This window comes from Seriola lalandi, unplaced genomic scaffold, assembly GCF_002814215.2.
Source record: "Seriola lalandi dorsalis isolate HSWRI2012SDOR001 ecotype SW California unplaced genomic scaffold, Sedor1 jcf7180002054569, whole genome shotgun sequence".
Classification (NCBI taxonomy): domain Eukaryota; kingdom Metazoa; phylum Chordata; class Actinopteri; order Carangiformes; family Carangidae; genus Seriola; species Seriola lalandi.
In genome coordinates this window covers 891,022-909,127 of record NW_019525122.1, presented here as the reverse complement: position 1 = coordinate 909,127, position 18,106 = coordinate 891,022, and the positions used below count along the sequence as shown (strand labels likewise).

General features: G+C 41.1%; 2 protein-coding genes across 3 annotated transcripts; one reads left to right on the top strand and one right to left on the bottom strand.

Moving 5' to 3' along the window:
- The first annotated feature begins 3,691 nt into the window (after positions 1–3,691).
- LOC111662811 (signal-transducing adaptor protein 1-like) lies at positions 3,692–10,063 on the top strand. Of its 2 annotated transcripts, none has more exons than XM_023416798.2 (10): positions 3,692–4,077; positions 4,709–4,780; positions 5,046–5,162; positions 5,440–5,496; positions 6,066–6,268; positions 6,563–6,694; positions 7,154–7,223; positions 7,826–7,928; positions 8,013–8,201; positions 8,336–10,063. In XM_023416798.2, exons 1-10 carry the CDS (start codon positions 3,976–3,978, stop codon positions 8,482–8,484), a joined length of 1,194 nt encoding a protein of 397 aa, XP_023272566.2. In that variant the 5' UTR covers positions 3,692–3,975; the 3' UTR covers positions 8,485–10,063. The 2 variants fall into 2 exon arrangements, with proteins under 2 accessions (XP_023272566.2, XP_023272564.2); XM_023416796.2 differs by having other exon boundaries at positions 8,010–8,201.
- Positions 9,842–17,878, bottom strand: ankrd13d (ankyrin repeat domain 13 family, member D). Its single transcript, XM_023416795.2, has 16 exons — positions 17,021–17,878; positions 16,790–16,925; positions 16,587–16,711; positions 16,402–16,447; positions 15,558–15,701; positions 15,134–15,323; positions 14,848–14,914; positions 14,276–14,357; positions 14,012–14,073; positions 13,756–13,886; positions 13,505–13,662; positions 13,177–13,290; positions 12,788–12,960; positions 12,382–12,461; positions 11,671–11,904; positions 9,842–10,395 (listed from the first exon to the last, which is right to left on the bottom strand). The coding sequence occupies exons 1-16, from the start codon at positions 17,102–17,104 to the stop codon at positions 10,332–10,334; spliced, it is 1,890 nt and encodes a 629-aa protein (XP_023272563.1). The 5' UTR covers positions 17,105–17,878; the 3' UTR covers positions 9,842–10,331.
- Between the last annotated feature and the right edge of the window lie 228 nt (positions 17,879–18,106).

Genomic DNA, 18,106 nt, shown 5'->3' with positions numbered 1-18,106 from the left:
GCACAATTTTCAAGTACGTTCAAATAAAACTGAAATGACATGACTCATTCTTTATGTTTTATTTACATAATTTAGGCTCAAAACATATGCTGTAATTTCAGAGGCTTCATGGAGCGTCATCAGTCCAACATATTAGCCCCCATCCGTGGCACCTCTGTGGCCATTTTCTCCTCAGTTAGTGGTTAAGGTGGAGCATCATTAGGGGCCCTGTGATGGAGAACAGCGACTGTTTTTTCTCCTTAGTGTGCGTCTCCCTGGCCTCCCCTCCAGGATGAGGGATTAAAGGAGAAGATGGGAGCTGCCAGAGGGACCGGCAGGGTCAAATAACGCAGCTGAGACAGAAATCTGTGGCCAGCAGTGGGCATCAGTCTGCAGGAGGCATGTAGAGAACAGGTGTTTTTACTGTGGATATCTGCATACGAGCACACACACACAAACATGAATCTCACATCTCACATCTCTACATCTACAACTACTTGAGACTGTTAGGAATGAATACAATTTTGTGCCGTTTTCCAAATTTTTTATTCAAATAACTTTTCACATTATGAGCCTTGGCTGAATATAACTATCCCAAATGTCAAATTAATTGCATTTTATTTATAAAGCCCCTCAGAGAGCCTTACAGTCTTTACAACACAAGACACACTCTATACTCTCAAACAGTGACAGGGAAAAAAAGGAAAAGATCTCAAGGAGAAACGGCCCTGAAATAAGTCTAAAATATACAGAGCAGACAGAAGTATAGCAGGTGTAGAATTACAGTACTGAGACAGAGAATGACAATTAAGAAATTAAGAAATTCAATAGGTAAATTATCATTATTAGTAAATAAGTAAATAAAGTGCGAACATATCATATTAAGTGAAATCAGTTGGAGCGTCTCTGGCAGAGTTTAAGTGCTTTTACTGTTTACAGACACACCTGTGCTTTTCTTGCTATTATAAGTCAGAGTGTTTGCTATGGAAAAAACAACTGGGTTTATGCGTCAGGGTCACAGTGTTAGTGTATATTATAGGAAATCACAGGTCTGTGTTCTAAGTTTTGTTAGAAGTAGTGGAAGACTGCATCAATAGTTATACCACTAAATCTCTTTGTAAACTCACTCAGTTTGTTTGGCAGAAATACCAGAAACAGAGCTGTGTTTCTTTTTATGTTTTCAAGCTCCAACTCATTAAGATAAGAAAACTTACTCTGATTCACTTTTGCAAACAACCAAAGTGAACTGGCCACTCAATATCCCAGTATAATCACTTGTGTTGTAGGCTTTAGTTGTGTGCAGCCAATTCTCCAGTGGACGTTATGAGACGAGCTATTGGTGCCAGGAGGACAGTGACACAAGTTTAAAGCCAGACAAATCAAAAGGGAGCTCTTATTTCTGGTTTAGACAATGAAACCAACAGGGACCCAAGCGGAGACGTAAGGCTGTGTTCAGTGATATAACATGAGCCAGGTCTATCGGTGTCTTGAGGAGTGAATAAATCTGAAACTACCATGGAAAAATGTTTAAATCAGTGGCTTTTGTTCTCATTCTCAGCCACTCTCTCCTATCCAATAATGCAGGTCTCTGCTGCATGCTGTGCAGTGCAGCCTCCCGCAGAGAGATAAAGATAGATTTTTTTTTTTTGAAAAAACAAAATGATTTACTGCTTTAACTATGTATACGCACACATAGTTAAAATAATGTAAAGATTTTAAATTGACCAGTGAATTTTTAAGTGACTACAGAAGATGGATGAAGTGGAACATTCCTTTAAGGGTGACAATGAGGATAATAACATTAAAAGGTAAACACAGTGTGGAATGTGGACAGACCGGCTTTTGGCATCATTTTTAATTACTGAGCAAATGTTTCATGTGCTGAGTCACTCCTCCCAACAGGTGGACTTTGCAACCCACAGGGACAGAAAGAGGACACGTTAACAATTTGCTTCTACATACAGTATTTAAAAGTTATGTGCTAAAACTCACCATTCACCACACTTTTCTTTGGTAACTCTTGTCAAATAATGACAACTGGCTGATATGTTGGTTAATACCAGTTAAAGCTTTGGATGCAGTTGAAATAAAGTTGAGAAACTAACATGTCTTCTCACTGGTTTGCCTCCATTATAAATATATTATGCCAAACATTACAAGTGAAAGATAGATGCTTAATGTTTAACACTTATTCTTATTTGATTTTTTGTGTTTCATTTCCTAAATTGAATAAATCAGATAATCCCAAATAAAAAATACTCTGACAAAGGAATTATGAGTTAAATATTTGGCACAGAAGCAGCAGTGAGGAGGCACAGCTCTGCCTCTGCGGGTCTTTAGTTTAGTTTCACTGCCTTGTTGTCACAGAGGACAACAGTAACAATGTGCAGCCACTGTCTAGACTGCTGTCTCACCTACTTGAAGGGCTGAAGTGATGATGGTGATGATGATGATGATGATGATGAACACGATGATGATGATGATGATAATATGTGTCCAGAGGGTCGATCACCCAGCATCCGTGATTGGTTCAAAAAATATCGCTGCCCAGGTGATGTCTGCAGAAAGTGTGAGCAGGCCCCAGAGGGTGATTTCTGTTCACATGTGTCACAGGTGAGATGAGGTGAAATGTTTTCTGCTGCTGCTATTATTACAATTACTAACTTTTGCCAATATTGACTACTGTATGCTTTGTGCAACTGTTTATAGACCAATTATAGTATTATGGCTTGTGCTCCTGGTGTTGCAACTAACAAACTATACACCACGACATCTGTTATTACTCTTATGATGATTATTATTAGTACAGGAATGAGCCTTTTGTTGGCATGTGCTACCACTGGCACTACCAAGGCAATTATTATGGCTTTATTATTATTTCAATAATAATGATAATAAAAAACAGACTTTTACTCATTCAAGTAAAATCATTTAAATTTTTACTGCATGATTAAATTAGTAGTTTTGCATCAGTAGTTGTATGAACAGGGTATGTGACAGACAGTCAAAGCTAGTCAAAGCTTATTGATTAATTTAATCAACCCTGACTTAAATCAATAGATCATGAGTTACACCCTGTAAACACATATTCAGTTACATTGATGATAAATTTCCATTAACAGCATTTAATTCATCTTGACAGGATTGAGCTGTTGGTCACAAGTGTACGGTCAAAAAAGTGAAAATAATGTACATTTGTTTTGGTATAAATACACTAAGTATAACCACTATATATAGGTGACCCACAAAGGGCCAAGGAGGGGATTGGCTACTGATGATCTGTGTGCTGTCATTCACATTCCTCATGTATATATATATATATATATATATATATATATATATATATATACTCTAATAATCTATAATGAACCCATTACAAAGTATAAACTGTGACTGAATGTTGACTTAGAAAGGGTTTAATCTAGGTTAATTCACACGTGAGCAATCTCCTATCTACTGAATTAAACCATCAAACCGTGAAAACCATATCTACTCACACCCTGTGTTAAATGCAAGTTTGCATTTGTGTGTGTGTGTGTGTGTGTGTGTGCGTGCACGTGCAAACACATGCCTGCATGCTTCATTGCTTCTCAGAATGTGGTGTAACGCTGTCTTGAATTATGGCCAGGTTCAAAGTACAAAAGTGGATTTTTATTTGGGAGATTTTGCACTGAACTACTTCCGTCTTTATAAATCACTGCAGCGTTTCCTCATTTCAGACTCAAAACAGCACTAAGACTGGAGGAAGAGGGAGAGGAAAGTTTATCAGTGTAGGTTTAGAGATTACAATAATCATATCAGGTATACAAAAGACTCAAGGTGAATTCCTCACTGCTTTGAGAGCTGCACAAGGAAACAACAAGGAAAAAAACCTTCTTGAGAATCAGCTCAGCTGAATTGTTTATTCAGTGCTAAAGACCACACTGCCGGACAAACAGAAGTGAACTGAAAACTGAACCAAACCAAGCCAGAAGACTTTAGACAGAGCGCTGGACGATGTCTGTGAACCCCAGAGTTGTTCACAAGAGGAGGGCGACAATCACAGCTCTGCCTCTCTACTACTCTGGACACCTGCTGAAGAAACACACCGAAGACAAGGTGAGAACAAAGATGGGAAAGTTTCAGAAGTGGAAAGGGAGTAGAAATATCAGGGAAAAAAATCAGGGGGATTAAACAAGTGATAAATGGTGTGAAATTTGATGAGTATGATAAGAATATGATTGGTAAGGGTTTTATGAAGTATTCTGATATTTTACTTAAGTAAATTACACAATGAAAATACTCCATTAAAAGTAAATGTTCCGCATGCCAAATGTTACTGAAATAAAAATACAAGAGTATAATTAGTACATGTACATCAGTATCAAAAATAAAATAGCTCATTATACAGAATGGTCAATGTCAGTGAAAAGTTATCCTATTTTTGGATTATAATTGATACATTAACACATGAGGAGATGATTTTAACTATACTGGTGGGTCTTTTATCCAGGACAATGTATCACAATTTATTAGACAATCACGTCTTTTATGTAAAATCTTAATCTGCAAATAGCTAGTCACTACAGCTCTCAGATAATTTAAATATTAAGATATAGTAAAGTTGAACCATAAAGTAGCATGTGTGTACATTCACAAGTAAATGGACTTAGTTACTTTGTTCCACTACTGTGTCAAAGTGAATGGTGTGTCAAGAACTGCAATTCAAAATGACATTCATGATCTTTAGGATTTCAAGAGTTACTATGGAGAGCTCCGCGGAGCCACGCTGTTCCTCTACACGGATGACACACAGGATACAGTAAGAAAATCATTTCATTTTGCCAGTCGCTTGCAAGGAAGAGTGGGATCTTTATTTACAGATTCTGAAAATGTGTGTATGATTAAACAGTGAGGGTAGCATGTGTTTTCCAAAGAACAGATGTACAAGCAGAGGCAACACTGTTAAGTGGCTATAAGGAAGCAGTGTGGGTAAAAGAGATACAGTCCTTACTTCAGATCAAATGATGAATGTGTGGACACCCAGTGATGATTCTCACACATACATGGTTTGCTTACTTTGTCAGTACACTGAGAAGCTGGACCTGGAGCAGCTCAAGTCCATGGAGTTAAATTCTCCGTATCAGAGGAAGACGCCAACCATCTTCACTCTCACCCTGCTCAGCGAGGAGGTGCAGCTGAAGGTGTGGTGCTATGAAACCTGACATGTTTATTTTGCCTCTACTCAAAGACATGGTTTCAGCCTCAGGTCCATGGTGTTCAAGAACAAGTTATCAAAAAATGTTGCGCATCCAATTTAGTATCATTAAGTATCGCAATGTATACAGGTTATACATTTATTAGAGCCAAGTGAAATCAAATTGACCCTAACCACAGTGTTACATATACAGTATATTTAATTGTTAAATAGTTTTAATATTGGTCTTTGTGTCTGTGTCTGTTGTTTGGGTGACTGTACAGATGGACAATCCTGACACGGGTGAAGAGTGGAGGGGTTACATCCTGACTGTGGTCAAAGTAAGCAAACACGCTCATATACACAGAGAGAGAGAGAGAGATGCTACCAACAGTACAGAATATTGCTGGGTTCTTGTAAAGAAAAACCCAAAATGAAATAAAATAAAATAAAAGTAATAACAAAGCCTCAACAACTGAGCTCAAATCTGCTCAGAGGATTTTTGGTGCCTTTTGAAAATAATTCTTGGCCATGTAATTCTTTACCTTTTTGATGAACAAAGCCAAGCACAACAAATAACAGGAAATTTCCTGGTTAATAATTAGGCAGCATTTTGGCTCAAGGTACTTCTGGGGACAAACGTCTCTGAAGACTGAGAGCAGTAATGACAAACAAGATTATAAGCAACAGAGGAAGAATATCTGCAAACTGATAACAAGCTCCCATATAATATTTTTATAGCATGTGTGAAAAAAAAAATGTTGTCAGGCATCTGTTTTAATTGTGTGGAGTCTGTTTTTTCCTTGATTGTATTGGATTTTTATAAATGCTGAACAGTAACAGACTGATAGTTGATAGTAATTGATAGTGTTATTAATAACAATGAGTGAACTACAATGTTTCCTTGTAGAAGCAGATTCCCAGTAAGCTGCAGCTGCTGCCTGGCCAGATGTTGCTGCTGAAGGAGGCTCTGGATCAGGAGAGAAGAAGAAACCCCCCCGTGTTGCGTCCACCTCTCCCGCCTCGACCAGCTTTCCTGCGCCCGGCCTCACCATGCCCCTCCCCTGTACCAGCCAAAGACAAGCCAGACAACAGCATCCTTGACATGCCTTCGTAAGTTAGAGAATCTCCAGAAAATGTTTCCTCTGACAATCACAGAAATAGTCTGGAGGTCTTCGCTTGGAGGCTTTCTGTGTTTAACACAAAACAGAACATGAAAAATACAACTGAATAGTTTCAGACATTATAGACAGGGGTTTTTGAGGTCACTGACAGTTAAAACCTTTGTGTTCACCTAAACTGATGAACATGTTGTCCTGCCCTTTGCCCTCTGAAGTGACATACCTGCACCTTTATTACCACCACTGCCAATGAGGAAGTGTTTATTTTTTTCCTGTATCGCTGCAGGTGTTTCCTCGATGTGTCTCGGGAAGAGGCTGAGAGGATGTTGTGCGCGAACCCGGAATATGGAAGCATCATCCTTCGCCCATCCACCATGGCCAACAACTACGCCCTGACCCTCAGACAACAGACCTCCAGGTATCTTTAATGTACCACTGATTACAGACTAATGCAGGGGGTGGTATTAAGCTTACTCTTTTCAACAAATATTAATCTTTAGTTTTTATAGATTTTCTTCATATATGTGTATATTTTGCTCTTGTGAGCCATCAAACACATACATGTACAGGAGCAGATGGGGCATAGGAGTTCATTTGAACCTTGTATACATGGGACTATGAACATGGGATTGTAACCAAGAATCTAAATGACACATTTTTTAAACTCAAATATAACAGTGTCTCATTAACAAAGTCCCTCAGTAGCACATGGATCATTTGCATCTCAGTATTGAATTATCCTGGCAATCAGTAAACATGAGACAGTTGAAAAGGGGATCAACATATGGATGTGGTGGTTATTCTGGTTTTGCTCATTGCAATTATCAGAGGCCCAGTCAGGACTAAGCAAATAATCCTCCTCTTCTTTGTGTTTCAGAGGGCATGTCATGAAGAACTACAGAGTGTCCTCTTCAAACTCAGGGTTTGTCATTGAACTGGAAACAGCAGTAAGTCCCACAGCTCCTACCACAACTATTAACTTATGAGGACATGAATTCAATGTGGCATTCACTGAAAGAAAATCTTATTATCAGATTTTTGAGGTTAGCTGCTAACCTGCACTGCATGCTTGTTCCACCATTTCTGAAATCTGAAACTGGAATAGCAAAGATTTTTGTCTGGATCAGGCTCCTTCTTGATTTCATGAAGTTATTACACTCAGATCTACCATCCTGCAGGGTGTTAAAGGTGCATTAGTGCCTCAAGATGGGAAACTGAATACCTTTTCTCTTCATTATGGCTGGTAATTGCAAAATACATTCATATGTGCTCATTAAGAGACAGGTCTATCCTGCCACCTAAACCAAGACAAGAATGTGCATTTGCATTGCCCCTTTAGGATTGTTCTCCACCACTGTAATAGTCAGACAAAGTCAGACAAATATATATATATATACATATATATATAATGTATAATATACTGAGCACTGCTCAATGACCACAGTACAGGAAACTTGAACATACAAAAATCTAAATCTAGCAATGGAACTATTGGATCCTAAAACTGGCCTCTCTTTTTGCTTTTCTTCCTTTGTTCTCCTCTCTGCAGTTGACAGTGTCCACCCTGAATGATGTACTTAAATACTTCCTTGAAAAGACAGAGTACCGTCTTCAACCCTATATGGCATCTCAGCCCTACGACACTCGGATCGGTGAGGAGAATAGTGCTTTTAGAAATAGTCCGGCACAGGTACAAGTATACAGCTCCTAACAGTGTTTATACGTGCGTTCAGCAGAGCTGTCACCGGCTCCAAAGAACATCAGCATCACTTCACCTGCACTAAAAACAGTACCCAAGGCACAAGTGGCACCTATGCTGCGGTCGCAGACCAAAGAGGAGTCTCTGCCCCCTCCAACCAAGCCAGCAGAGGGTGAATACGTGGTTCCTGATGACCACAGGCCTGATGAACACAAACTAAAACTAGGTGAGAATGACAGGGAATATTTGTTCTTACATTAGTAGGCTACTTATTAGAGCTGCTTTAGGTGCAAATTAAGGTGTATGTATGAGAGAAATAAGTCAGTCTAATTTAATGACATGCTTCTTTCTCTAAACTAGATCAGCTGGACAGTGAGCTTCGCCAAGTTTTAAGATTACGGAGGGAAAGCATCCAGACTGCAAGTGGCGAGGACGAAATGTATGAGAATCAACCCACTGAAAAAGCCCTCTCCTGCACAGCGCAGTGGACAAAGAGTGAAGCAGTGTGACTCATGAACTATGGTTGCTCAGTAAGAACCTCACAAGACTGCTCATTTAATGTATAACTTTGATCCTCAGCTGCTAGATCGCAAGCTTCCCAGTGGATTAAACATAATTCTGCCACTTTTTGGTGCGTATGAGGGACAAATTAAAAGGAAGCTTGTAAGAAAATAGATAAAGCAATGATAAATAGATTCAGCAATGAATTTCAACCATATAGACCTCAAATCTCTTCTCTCTCTCTCTCTCTCTGTATGTTTGGAAGTTGAATGAAGCTACATGTTCAATATGAAACAACGACACTACAAGACCAAGTTGAATATTCACTAAGAGTCTGCAGGCACGCCAGCAGGCCTGTGAGGCTGTACTCAGGCACAGCAGTGATTTGAGCATGTTAACAAACTAATGCTGACTTTGTGACGTTCACCAACTTAGTTACAAATGTCTCAGCAGTACAGTTAAAAGTTATTGAGATGTGTCAATAAAAAAATTTTTTTTAAACTCTCTCGTGGTATTAGAGGAAACGTGAGGGGATCACCAAAACCATTTCAAAAAATCATCTGTGATCAATGAATGTGTGCTGAATATTTTTGTGCCAACTGTGTTTAGTAGATGTTGAGGAAAAGTCAGAGGAACTCCAAAGCCAATAGAATTTATCCTCTAGAGCCCGTGAATATCTGTAGCAAATTTCATGAAAATTCATCCCTCTAGATGTTTGGATATTTCAGTCTGGACTAAACTGGTGGACAGACAGACCACCTCTGCCATCCCTAAAGCAATGATGCTACCATGGGTGACAAGCTTATTTTTACTCATCAATTTGTCTCCCTTTTGATTGTTTACAAATCACTCTATTAGGGTGAGCATCACTGTTAAATCGAGTACCAAGACATCTAAATGACAAGAGCTTTGTGATACCGACGACTTCGTGAACCTGATTCAAACAGGTTAGAATATGATTTCAGCTCGGGCTGCATATAATAGTTATTTTCTCAATTCACCTTTTAGTCAGATCGTCACATTTGAGAAGCTTGGACCAGCAAACGTTTATTATTTTTGATTGAAAAGTGACTCAAAATGTCGGATCGATCACCAAAACAGCTGCCAATCAATGACTGAACGTTGCAGCTTTAGTTTCAACTACATGTGATATCCATGTTTTATGTCTCACAGCTTGAAAGCTTATCAAGCCCTTCTGTTTTTACTCAATATCTGTGTTTCAAGTGTTAAAAATGAACAGAACACAAACGTTGCGTGAACCAATTATTATACAGATCACGATTGTCCATTTTTGATGTGAAAGAATGACATAACTGTAAAAATATCACATGACAGACTCGCATGAAGAAGAAGATGCAACCATAATCAAGGTTTATCATTATTCTTTATTTTCCACACATAGGAGTAAGCCAACATAAATGTTTCAAATGTTATAATCATAGTTTTTATAAGTTATTCCATTAAAATTGTATTTTCATATTTTTCATCATCATGGATCATGTTATAGGTTTAAAGTTTAAGGATCATTTATCACTCAATAAAGACAGCAAGTCTGTGAAAAATAGTCAATAAAAAAAGAAAAACAAAGACTCTCCCTTTTGTCTCCTCCTTCATGTAGTGTGTGTCAGAGTACCTCTTCTTATTTAATACCTCCCACATGTGTCACTCAAACTCATTTCTTATATTCTGGTCCTTTATGCTCTCCTGTAGCAGCCTTCATGTGAGAAAGACAAATAAAATATCTGCAATAACTTAATATCTCAGGATTTAAAAAAATAAAAATAAAAATAAAACAGAATAATTTAAGAGGATTGTTCCCCAATGAAGACCCGCCTCCATTGCTGCTATTGTGACATTACTTCTCGGTGAGTGACAGCTGTAGGATCCGCTCCAGCTCCTCTTCTTCCTCCTTCTGCTTCCTATGACAAAAACAAGAAATGAAGCTTGTCAGTCAAAGCAGTGAAGAAACTAAACATCTTACTTTCCAGGAATGGATTCCTGTTCCTCACCACAACACACCACAGAGTTTCATTTAGTTCATTTAGACTTTAGTATATAGATCAAATAATTGCATGGTAGTGTTAATGGGGTTTGGAGAAGGTCTCTTTGTTACAATGGCATAAACAGACACATAAGAACTGACTTGCTAAAGAGTACTGCGTTCCTGCAGGTATTTTTTTTTTCCAGGAAAAGGAAGTAGATTACCCTGTAAATACTGTTATCTGAGTTTCCCAGCATGCAAACCTTGACACAGATTAAAGCGGCAAGGGGCATCGTTGTCCTTGAAATTCAAAAGTACCTTGTTTTTCAATTTTATATTTCAAGTTTCCAGAAGGGATTGTAACATCTAGTCCTTTCAATGAATCTTATAACTGATTACTATGCCACTTTTTCTCTTGGTTAACTGATTAACCGTCTGAGATGATGGAACCAGCAAATGTTTGGTTTATGCTAGTTGCAGATTCATTTTTCTTTCAACTGAGTAACTGATTATTTGCCTAATCATTGCAGCTCTAGTTGCGACCTCATCTTTATTGTACAATGTCTCTATTAATGTGTATACCTAACAGCATGGAGAGATAACTTTAAGAGATTCTTTCCATGCATTTGGATGTTGGGAGATGTTGACACCCGACTGTGTCGCAAATGTCGTTTGTTTCCCAGCTGAGGCAAAATTTGGCAAGACTGCAGCACTATGCGTGCAGCCCAGAAAAAAATGAAATAAATAAAATCAAAAGAGGAGCAACAGAGGGAGAATTTGGAGAACAGCTGGGTAGCTCACACAATGTATTCTTCAACCCAGTTCTTTCTCTAATTTTGCACAGCTTTGGGTGTAGGTGTCCTCTGTGTGCTATGATTCTCTTCCACAGTCTAAAGACATGCAGGTCGGGTAACCCGGCAACTACAAATTGGTCACATGTGAGAATATGAGGGTGAATGACTGTCTATCTACATACAGATTAGCCCTGTGACAGACTGACAAGCTGGATAAAGATAAGTGGATGAACATCTTCTCACTGCTTTCCTTGTGAGTTCTCTTTGGCTGTACTGCATCTATAAATTGACAATCTGCATATGTTGTTGAGCAAGTACCCATTAGGTCGAGTTGTTTCCAACATGAAGATTTTGTCTCAGGTAATACACAGTAACACATCAGACTACTCATAACTGTCTTTGCATTCCTCCGGCTTCACCTGTCCAGCTCCTCCTGCTCCCTACATGACAGCTCCATGGCGATGCGCAGCTGCTCGTCAAAGCTCGACGCCACACCAAAGTGTCCCGACAACCGCGGGTCGGTCACCGTGCTGTAGGAGAGCGGGGAATTGGCGGTGGGGTCCAACGGGGAGATAGAGGAGGGCTGGCTGGGGTCGGCTGTGTCTTCGCCCTCTCTGCTGGCCAGTGAGATGGACAGGGACTCCTGGATCGCCCTGAGGAAAGAAGGAAATAAGGGATCTTAAGACTTAAAGTGAAGTCTTCTTAAACAAAGAAGGGTATCCTAACAGGACTGTTTCACTGCTGGGCTTCATTACAGGATGACTGGGAGTCGCTGTTCCCCAGAGAAGGCCGGAAGAAAGAGCTAATTACTGAACTCTATCTAGAAATGTTTAATTAATTACTTCACAAGCCAGAGGTTTCTCTGATTAAGATGGAATTATGAATAGACATAAAACCTCATGATGGTTTTACAGTAACAGTACAAATATCTAAAATAAATGACATAAAAAAGAATTCCTATCTATCAACAGATATAATGAATTGATGGAGACGATGTTACTCAAGGCCTAAAAGAATAACTGAGATACTCTATCAGCAGTAGAGTTCACCTAGGGTCCTCTCTCTAGTTTGCGCGGAGTGAACCTGCCTGCAAAGGAAACAAGACAAGTAAAGTCTGAAGGTCGGCTCACCTCTCCAGCTGAGAGTCTTCCTCATACAGTGGAGACTGGGGCACCGGGCGGCTGTTGGTTAGGGCCTCCCAGATGGTCACCTATAAACCAGACGTACGTATTTCAACTGCCTTTTCACGTAAGGGAGCCCTGTGGGGACACTTTGTTGCCATAAGAAAAAACTACCATTAGCTTTTAAATGATTCGATGTGGCACAAATTTTTACAAATGTGGAGAAATAAAACTGACTCTTCCATCAGGGAGGAGTAAAGTATGTCATTTTGTTCTGAAGTGTAACTGTGACCTGGGTCACTGCCAGAAAGAAAGAGTGAAAGATGAAAAATAAAAGAGGGAGGAAAACATTCCTACATCTCTAAGATTAATTATGAACCCTTAGACTTAGACTGGTAACAGGCCTCGCTCTGACCTGGTCACTCTCTGTGCCGGCGTCCAGCAGGCTTTGTTGGATGGCGAACTGTAGCAGGTTGTCATCCTCGTCCCTCATTGGCTCGCTGCGTCCCGGACCGAGAGTGGTGTAGTCTGGAGGGGGCTCAAACACCGAGGGGTCCACCTCACAGTGGAAGGGATGGAGAGACTGACCTGGGTGAAGACGGGTTACAGCGTTACTGTGGCTGGAAGATAAAGGTGCGTGTCCCTTTTAAGCCAGTGTTCTGTTTGGCAACAACTACGCTGGCTGAGCAGGTGATGTAGAATGCCGGACGCCAGAAAGAGTAGCAGATAGCTAATAAGCAATTAGCCATACTTCATGCTCTTTGAACTGTGTCTATGTCAGCGTTTGTGTGAGTCTATAGTTACCAGCTTCTTCGGAGCTCTCGGGCTTGTGAACCGTCACAGAGCTGACCGGCTCGTCGCAGCCGCACAGGTTACTGAACGTCACTCTGGCGTTCAACACGTGAAACAGGGGAATCTCTGGAAGACAAGCAGCGAGTTGAATTCAGACAATGTCATAATGACCAGCACAGTAAACATGTCTCTTCTAAGGGAATGGCTTGAAAAAGAGGAGGTAAAACCTTAATAATGTAATGGCTGCAATTCAACAGATCTGGAGCTGGTCTGGAACCAGTTTTTTGATGGTTAAATAACCTTAAGACCTCCACCTAGCTACACACAGGAAATGACCCACCTATCTTGACAGGGAAGCCTGGCGGCAGGCGTAGGGTTATGAAGTCACGCAGCTTGGCAAAGTGGGCATTGGAGATGGCCATGAGGTCGATGATGGGCGTCACCTGCTCGGCCAGGGACAGAGGATGAGTCTCACTCAGCCACAGGGTCGCTTTAAACCTGGAGAGGAGGCAGGGAGAATGTAACGTTCTGGTCATTTTGGTGACACATATATCCATGCTGGGTGTGTATGCTGTGATTGCTTCACCATACCTCTGGACTTTGCTTGTAAGCTCGACGGGACGTCCGATGTCTCGGCCATTCAGGTTGAACTCTGGGTTGAAGTACTCGTCAGCTGTGATGGCTGTGGGGTTGTGAGGACTGGCACACTGGGACACATTGCTCTGACAGAAATACAGAGAGACCGTCAGATGTGATGCCATTAATCAAAGGAGGCAGCATTGTGGTTTGGGGTGAGGGTGGGAGGGGGGTTGTGGAAGTGATGCATAGTTACTGTGGAGATTCTTACCCCATTGTGAGCTGTATGCTGTTCAGCAATCCCCAAGAAGGACTGCAGAGGAGTCTTTGAGCCTGAGTGTAAACAAAGAGTCGAGATCATCAACAAACTCAAATTTGTTCCATTTTCACTCTAACTGATATACTTATTGAAATTGTTGTGTTCTGATTTGATCATATTTCTTTGTAGTTCATTTCTGGTCTAAGAACAATGGTTTTCAGGTGAAAATCTACACACATTGCTTTCCCACCACCACACATGTGTTTGTGACTTCACCTTTGCTTCTTGACTTGTCCTGGTCTGATAGATGTTCTGTCCTTGACCGAGTCACCAGCTCCACATTGGTAGCACTGTAAACCTGGAAACATTGACAGACAAAGAAAGAGAAAAGACACTTTTTTTTACACTTCATCAGCAAAGCTCCATCAGGAATGTTTATTTAGTGCAAACAACAGGAGGTAAAACCTTTGTTTACTGTAAGGATTAGGATTGTGAGTGTTGAGCATATTGTGATTATGCTCTGTCAGTAATTTCCCACACTCTGTTCTTGTCTGGATTTCCCTTGTAAAAACAATCATCAATCTCAAAAAGAACAATCCAGAATAAACAAATGTGGATGTTCAAGGATGCCGTTTTATTAAAGCGTATTCAAATCTATTAGGCTTTTTTATTCTTAGCAGCAGATAATGGGATCAAACAGCATTTGCTACAACATCGTTATTTAATCCGACATTAATCTTTGTAAGGATAAATTATGCTGAATTGCCTAATTTCAGCATTAGCATTCAGAAAATGTGACCACATGTTTCAGCCAGATTTGCTACTTCTGAAAAACCATCTGAACTTACCTTGGCTTCGTACCCACTGACCATCTCGCTCTTCTCTGAACGCCAGCCCCAGATTCCCGACTTGTTCCTAAGCAAGCAAAGAGATAAAGTAAGGGCTCAGTGTGGAAAAGCCTGACACAAAACAGTAAAAAACTCTTTGAACCCAAACTAATGAAATACTTTCATGATGAGTTTGCAGCACAATAAAACAAAGTGAGGCAGATATCTGCAAATGGCTTGCAAACACAAGCAAATCAAGCGTGACCTTGATCAAAACGCATATCTGTACACCGTGACTGCTTGTTACCGTTCAAAGGCAATGTTGCGTGTGTTGAGATGCGTGGAGACAATGGGCGACGTCAGTCTCTGTGCTGTGTTCTCCTGCGACGGCTGCATGGCTGCCAGGAGGGAGGGCGCGTCACGAGGGGACAACACGAGCGGTTCTGTGTACACCACCTGCTTCTCATGGTCCACCTCCATCACCACCGCCCCATCATCTAAGAGGCACAGAAAATGTTGTTATTGAGAACGATTCAAAGCATGACGTCTTTCAAAGGCCTCATCATGACACTGGAAAAGACACATTTAAACCTCTTGCAGAGTCTCTCACGGTGGACCCAAGTCAAGTTTTCACCACAAAGTCATCCGTCCGTCCGTCCATCCATCCATCCATCCACCTCAGCTGCTCAGTTATTTACAAGTATGTGATGCTTGGAGCAAATCGTACACACCTCCACCCTTGAAGATATAGCTGCGTCGTCCTTTAAGCCATGTCATGTGTTCAAAGCCCAGGAGGGTGGTGTCCACACGGAGGCATGAGCCGCTCTTCCACACCCGGTAGACGTCACTGGGACACACCTTTGACACCAGGGGCACTGAGAGGAGAGTTAAAGGAGGGACGAGGCATTTTAGAAACAGGAGACAAAGAGAAGGAGGGAAACAAACAGGGAATGGACACTGTAAAAGATTCCTGGAATATTTTAATCTAGATTGTTACATTACAAATGCACCTAATGAGTGATTTCATTATCAGTTAATTCACTGATCATACAATTAATTATTACAAATTAGAAAACACGATGCCTGTTATCTAAAATAAATAAAGTTTTCAATTCTTAATGATATAAAACTGATAAGTGAGCAAAATGTAACCAAGAAATGAAATTGTAGACATTAGTCTTGCAACAGTGGCTTACAAATTTCTTGCTCCAAGTCATTAGCTATATTAAAGAATACGCATTAAGAGGCCTTAACACATTGAGGAAATACGTGTTATAATCTTCACTGTAAATACTAAGATTTTAAGCTACAACATCTAATTAACTGTTTAAAAGAGCATCCTCTGGAGATTAGAGAAGGAAAAGTAACCCAAACACAGGTAACCTCATCACCTTTGTAATGGGTTACATTTTGAAATCCACCTGTCCAGTTTTCTTCAAACTGACTGGAGTAAACAGTCATATATTGTACATCTGTCAAAGTGCCGTTGAGCAACAGCTGCTACTGGCGGAGCTGTCCAACCGCTGTGGTGCTGAAACTGACCTCTGTGAAAACACATTAATGAAACACACTCACCCCAACTGGTGAACTCCCACTTCATCTCCACATAAAAGTCCCGTGCCTGGAAGGAGAGAGGAAACTTTTTTGTTTACTTAAGACAAAAAGCTAAAGCTTTGAGGGTTGGCTGGGGGTTTGGTTTTGTTGCTCTGTGCAACAGGTAAGGTGTCAGAACTTTTCATCAGACTGAGGGTCTGTTTCACCTGTCTTAGTTTGCTGAGCAGCTCTGGGATCCCTGCCAGTCTCTCTGTGGCACGCTTGAAGTCTCTGTACTGAAGCACCAGCTGAACCAGCTCAGGGTCCCCGGTGCTCACCGCCTCCTGCAAAACTGAAACATACATCCACATTTAACGACCATGGCTGCAACCTCGGGGCATGAAACTGAGAGCCACAGCAGAGCACTCACTGGTCCAGCCCTGTCCGTTGCAGTGTGTCGGGTCTCCTGAGTGTCTGAGCAGCACCCGGGTTGACTCCAGGTGGCCCAAACACACAGCCAGCTCCAGCGGGGTGCGCCCCCTCGGATCCAGGCGCTCCACATCCTGCTGCGGAAGCAAACATACAAGCAGTATCAGCGCAATGCAGTGCGACATAACAAACGCATCTGTTACTACCAACCACCAGCTGCAAAATAACTTACCTCCTTCTTCTGCAGCTCTCGATCAAGCTCCAGATACTGATTGTTCCAGACCAGAAAATGCAGAGGAAACGCTTCGTGAGCCATGGCTGTCCTCCGCTTGACAGTTAAACAATAGTAAAGCTTGTATTTGCAATATGACTTGGGCAGCCAACAGATTGCAGTGACACCACAGCAGACACAGCTGGTTAGCTAGTTAGCTTGGTACAGAGCAGAGAATGGGTAAACGCTGAAAGCAAATTAGTATGTCACTGGAAAAACCTGTCACTAAGTAAATCTATCCAAGTAGCCAACGTTAGGCAGCAAACAATCCAGAGTATTTGTGCGTGCCTGTTTAAATTAGTGGGCTGAGTTAGCTCGGCTAACTCAGCCCACTAATTTGATGCAGTTAACGTTAACTAACAGCTAGCTGCGCTAACGTTAGCTAACTGGCTAATAACAACATTGTCTCCTGCTTCTCTTGGCACCTGTTTTCCATTCTGCACAATGCAAGACAACCAATTCAACCGGCCAAAAATGCACCGCCAAGTCCGTTCATTTTCTACGATGCATGTGTTATTACAGCAAAAAAAGATATGGGTGAAATTGCCGGTTGATGAAGTAAGCTAGCCGTCCGCTGATGCAGCACCCATCCCCTGTTTATATCGCAGGGTTGTCACGGTCTGTCAAAAATAAAGCGAGACACGGCCTTTATTCCTGTTTCACATCCAGGTCACTCGAGTTGAGGTCGTCCGATACGATGCTGGTGAAAGCTGCTGCTGAAAGCTGCTGCAGCTGCAACACAGTCGTGCCTGGATAACGATCATTAAAGCAGAGCACATCTGTCAAAGTCAGATGTGTCCCTGTGCAACACCCAGCTTTATTAGGATGAAATACATTTACATCTGCAGCAACGGTGTTTATTTATTTATTTATTCTGGCGTCGCTTTATTTCCAGGTTATGGAGGGAAGCTGGGTGGAGCCAGGGAAAAGCTGACATTTGATCCAACTGTGCAAATAAACTACGGTGTTTACAGGAAAGTCAAGCAAAACTAGTAATGTTGACATTAAATTACCCTTAATGCATCCGTCTCACTGTGAGTAAGAATA

Bases quoted from the DNA above. Each gene is read 5' to 3' on its own strand.
- LOC111662811 (XM_023416796.2), top strand. From the start codon at position 3,976: ATGTCTGTGAACCCCAGAGTTGTTCACAAGAGGAGGGCGACAATCACA. The intron at 5,497-6,065 runs GTAAGCAAACAC...GTTTCCTTGTAG, and splicing joins ACATCCTGACTGTGGTCAAA to AAGCAGATTCCCAGTAAGCT. The intron at 7,224-7,825 runs GTAAGTCCCACA...TCCTCTCTGCAG, and splicing joins TCATTGAACTGGAAACAGCA to TTGACAGTGTCCACCCTGAA.
- ankrd13d (XM_023416795.2), bottom strand. From the start codon at position 17,104: ATGGCTCACGAAGCGTTTCCTCTGCATTTTCTGGTCTGGAACAATCAG. The intron at 16,926-17,020 runs GTAAGTTATTTT...TTGCTTCCGCAG, and splicing joins GAGAGCTGCAGAAGAAGGAG to CAGGATGTGGAGCGCCTGGA. The intron at 12,462-12,787 runs GTCAGAGCGAGG...TCTGGTTTATAG, and splicing joins CCGGCACAGAGAGTGACCAG to GTGACCATCTGGGAGGCCCT.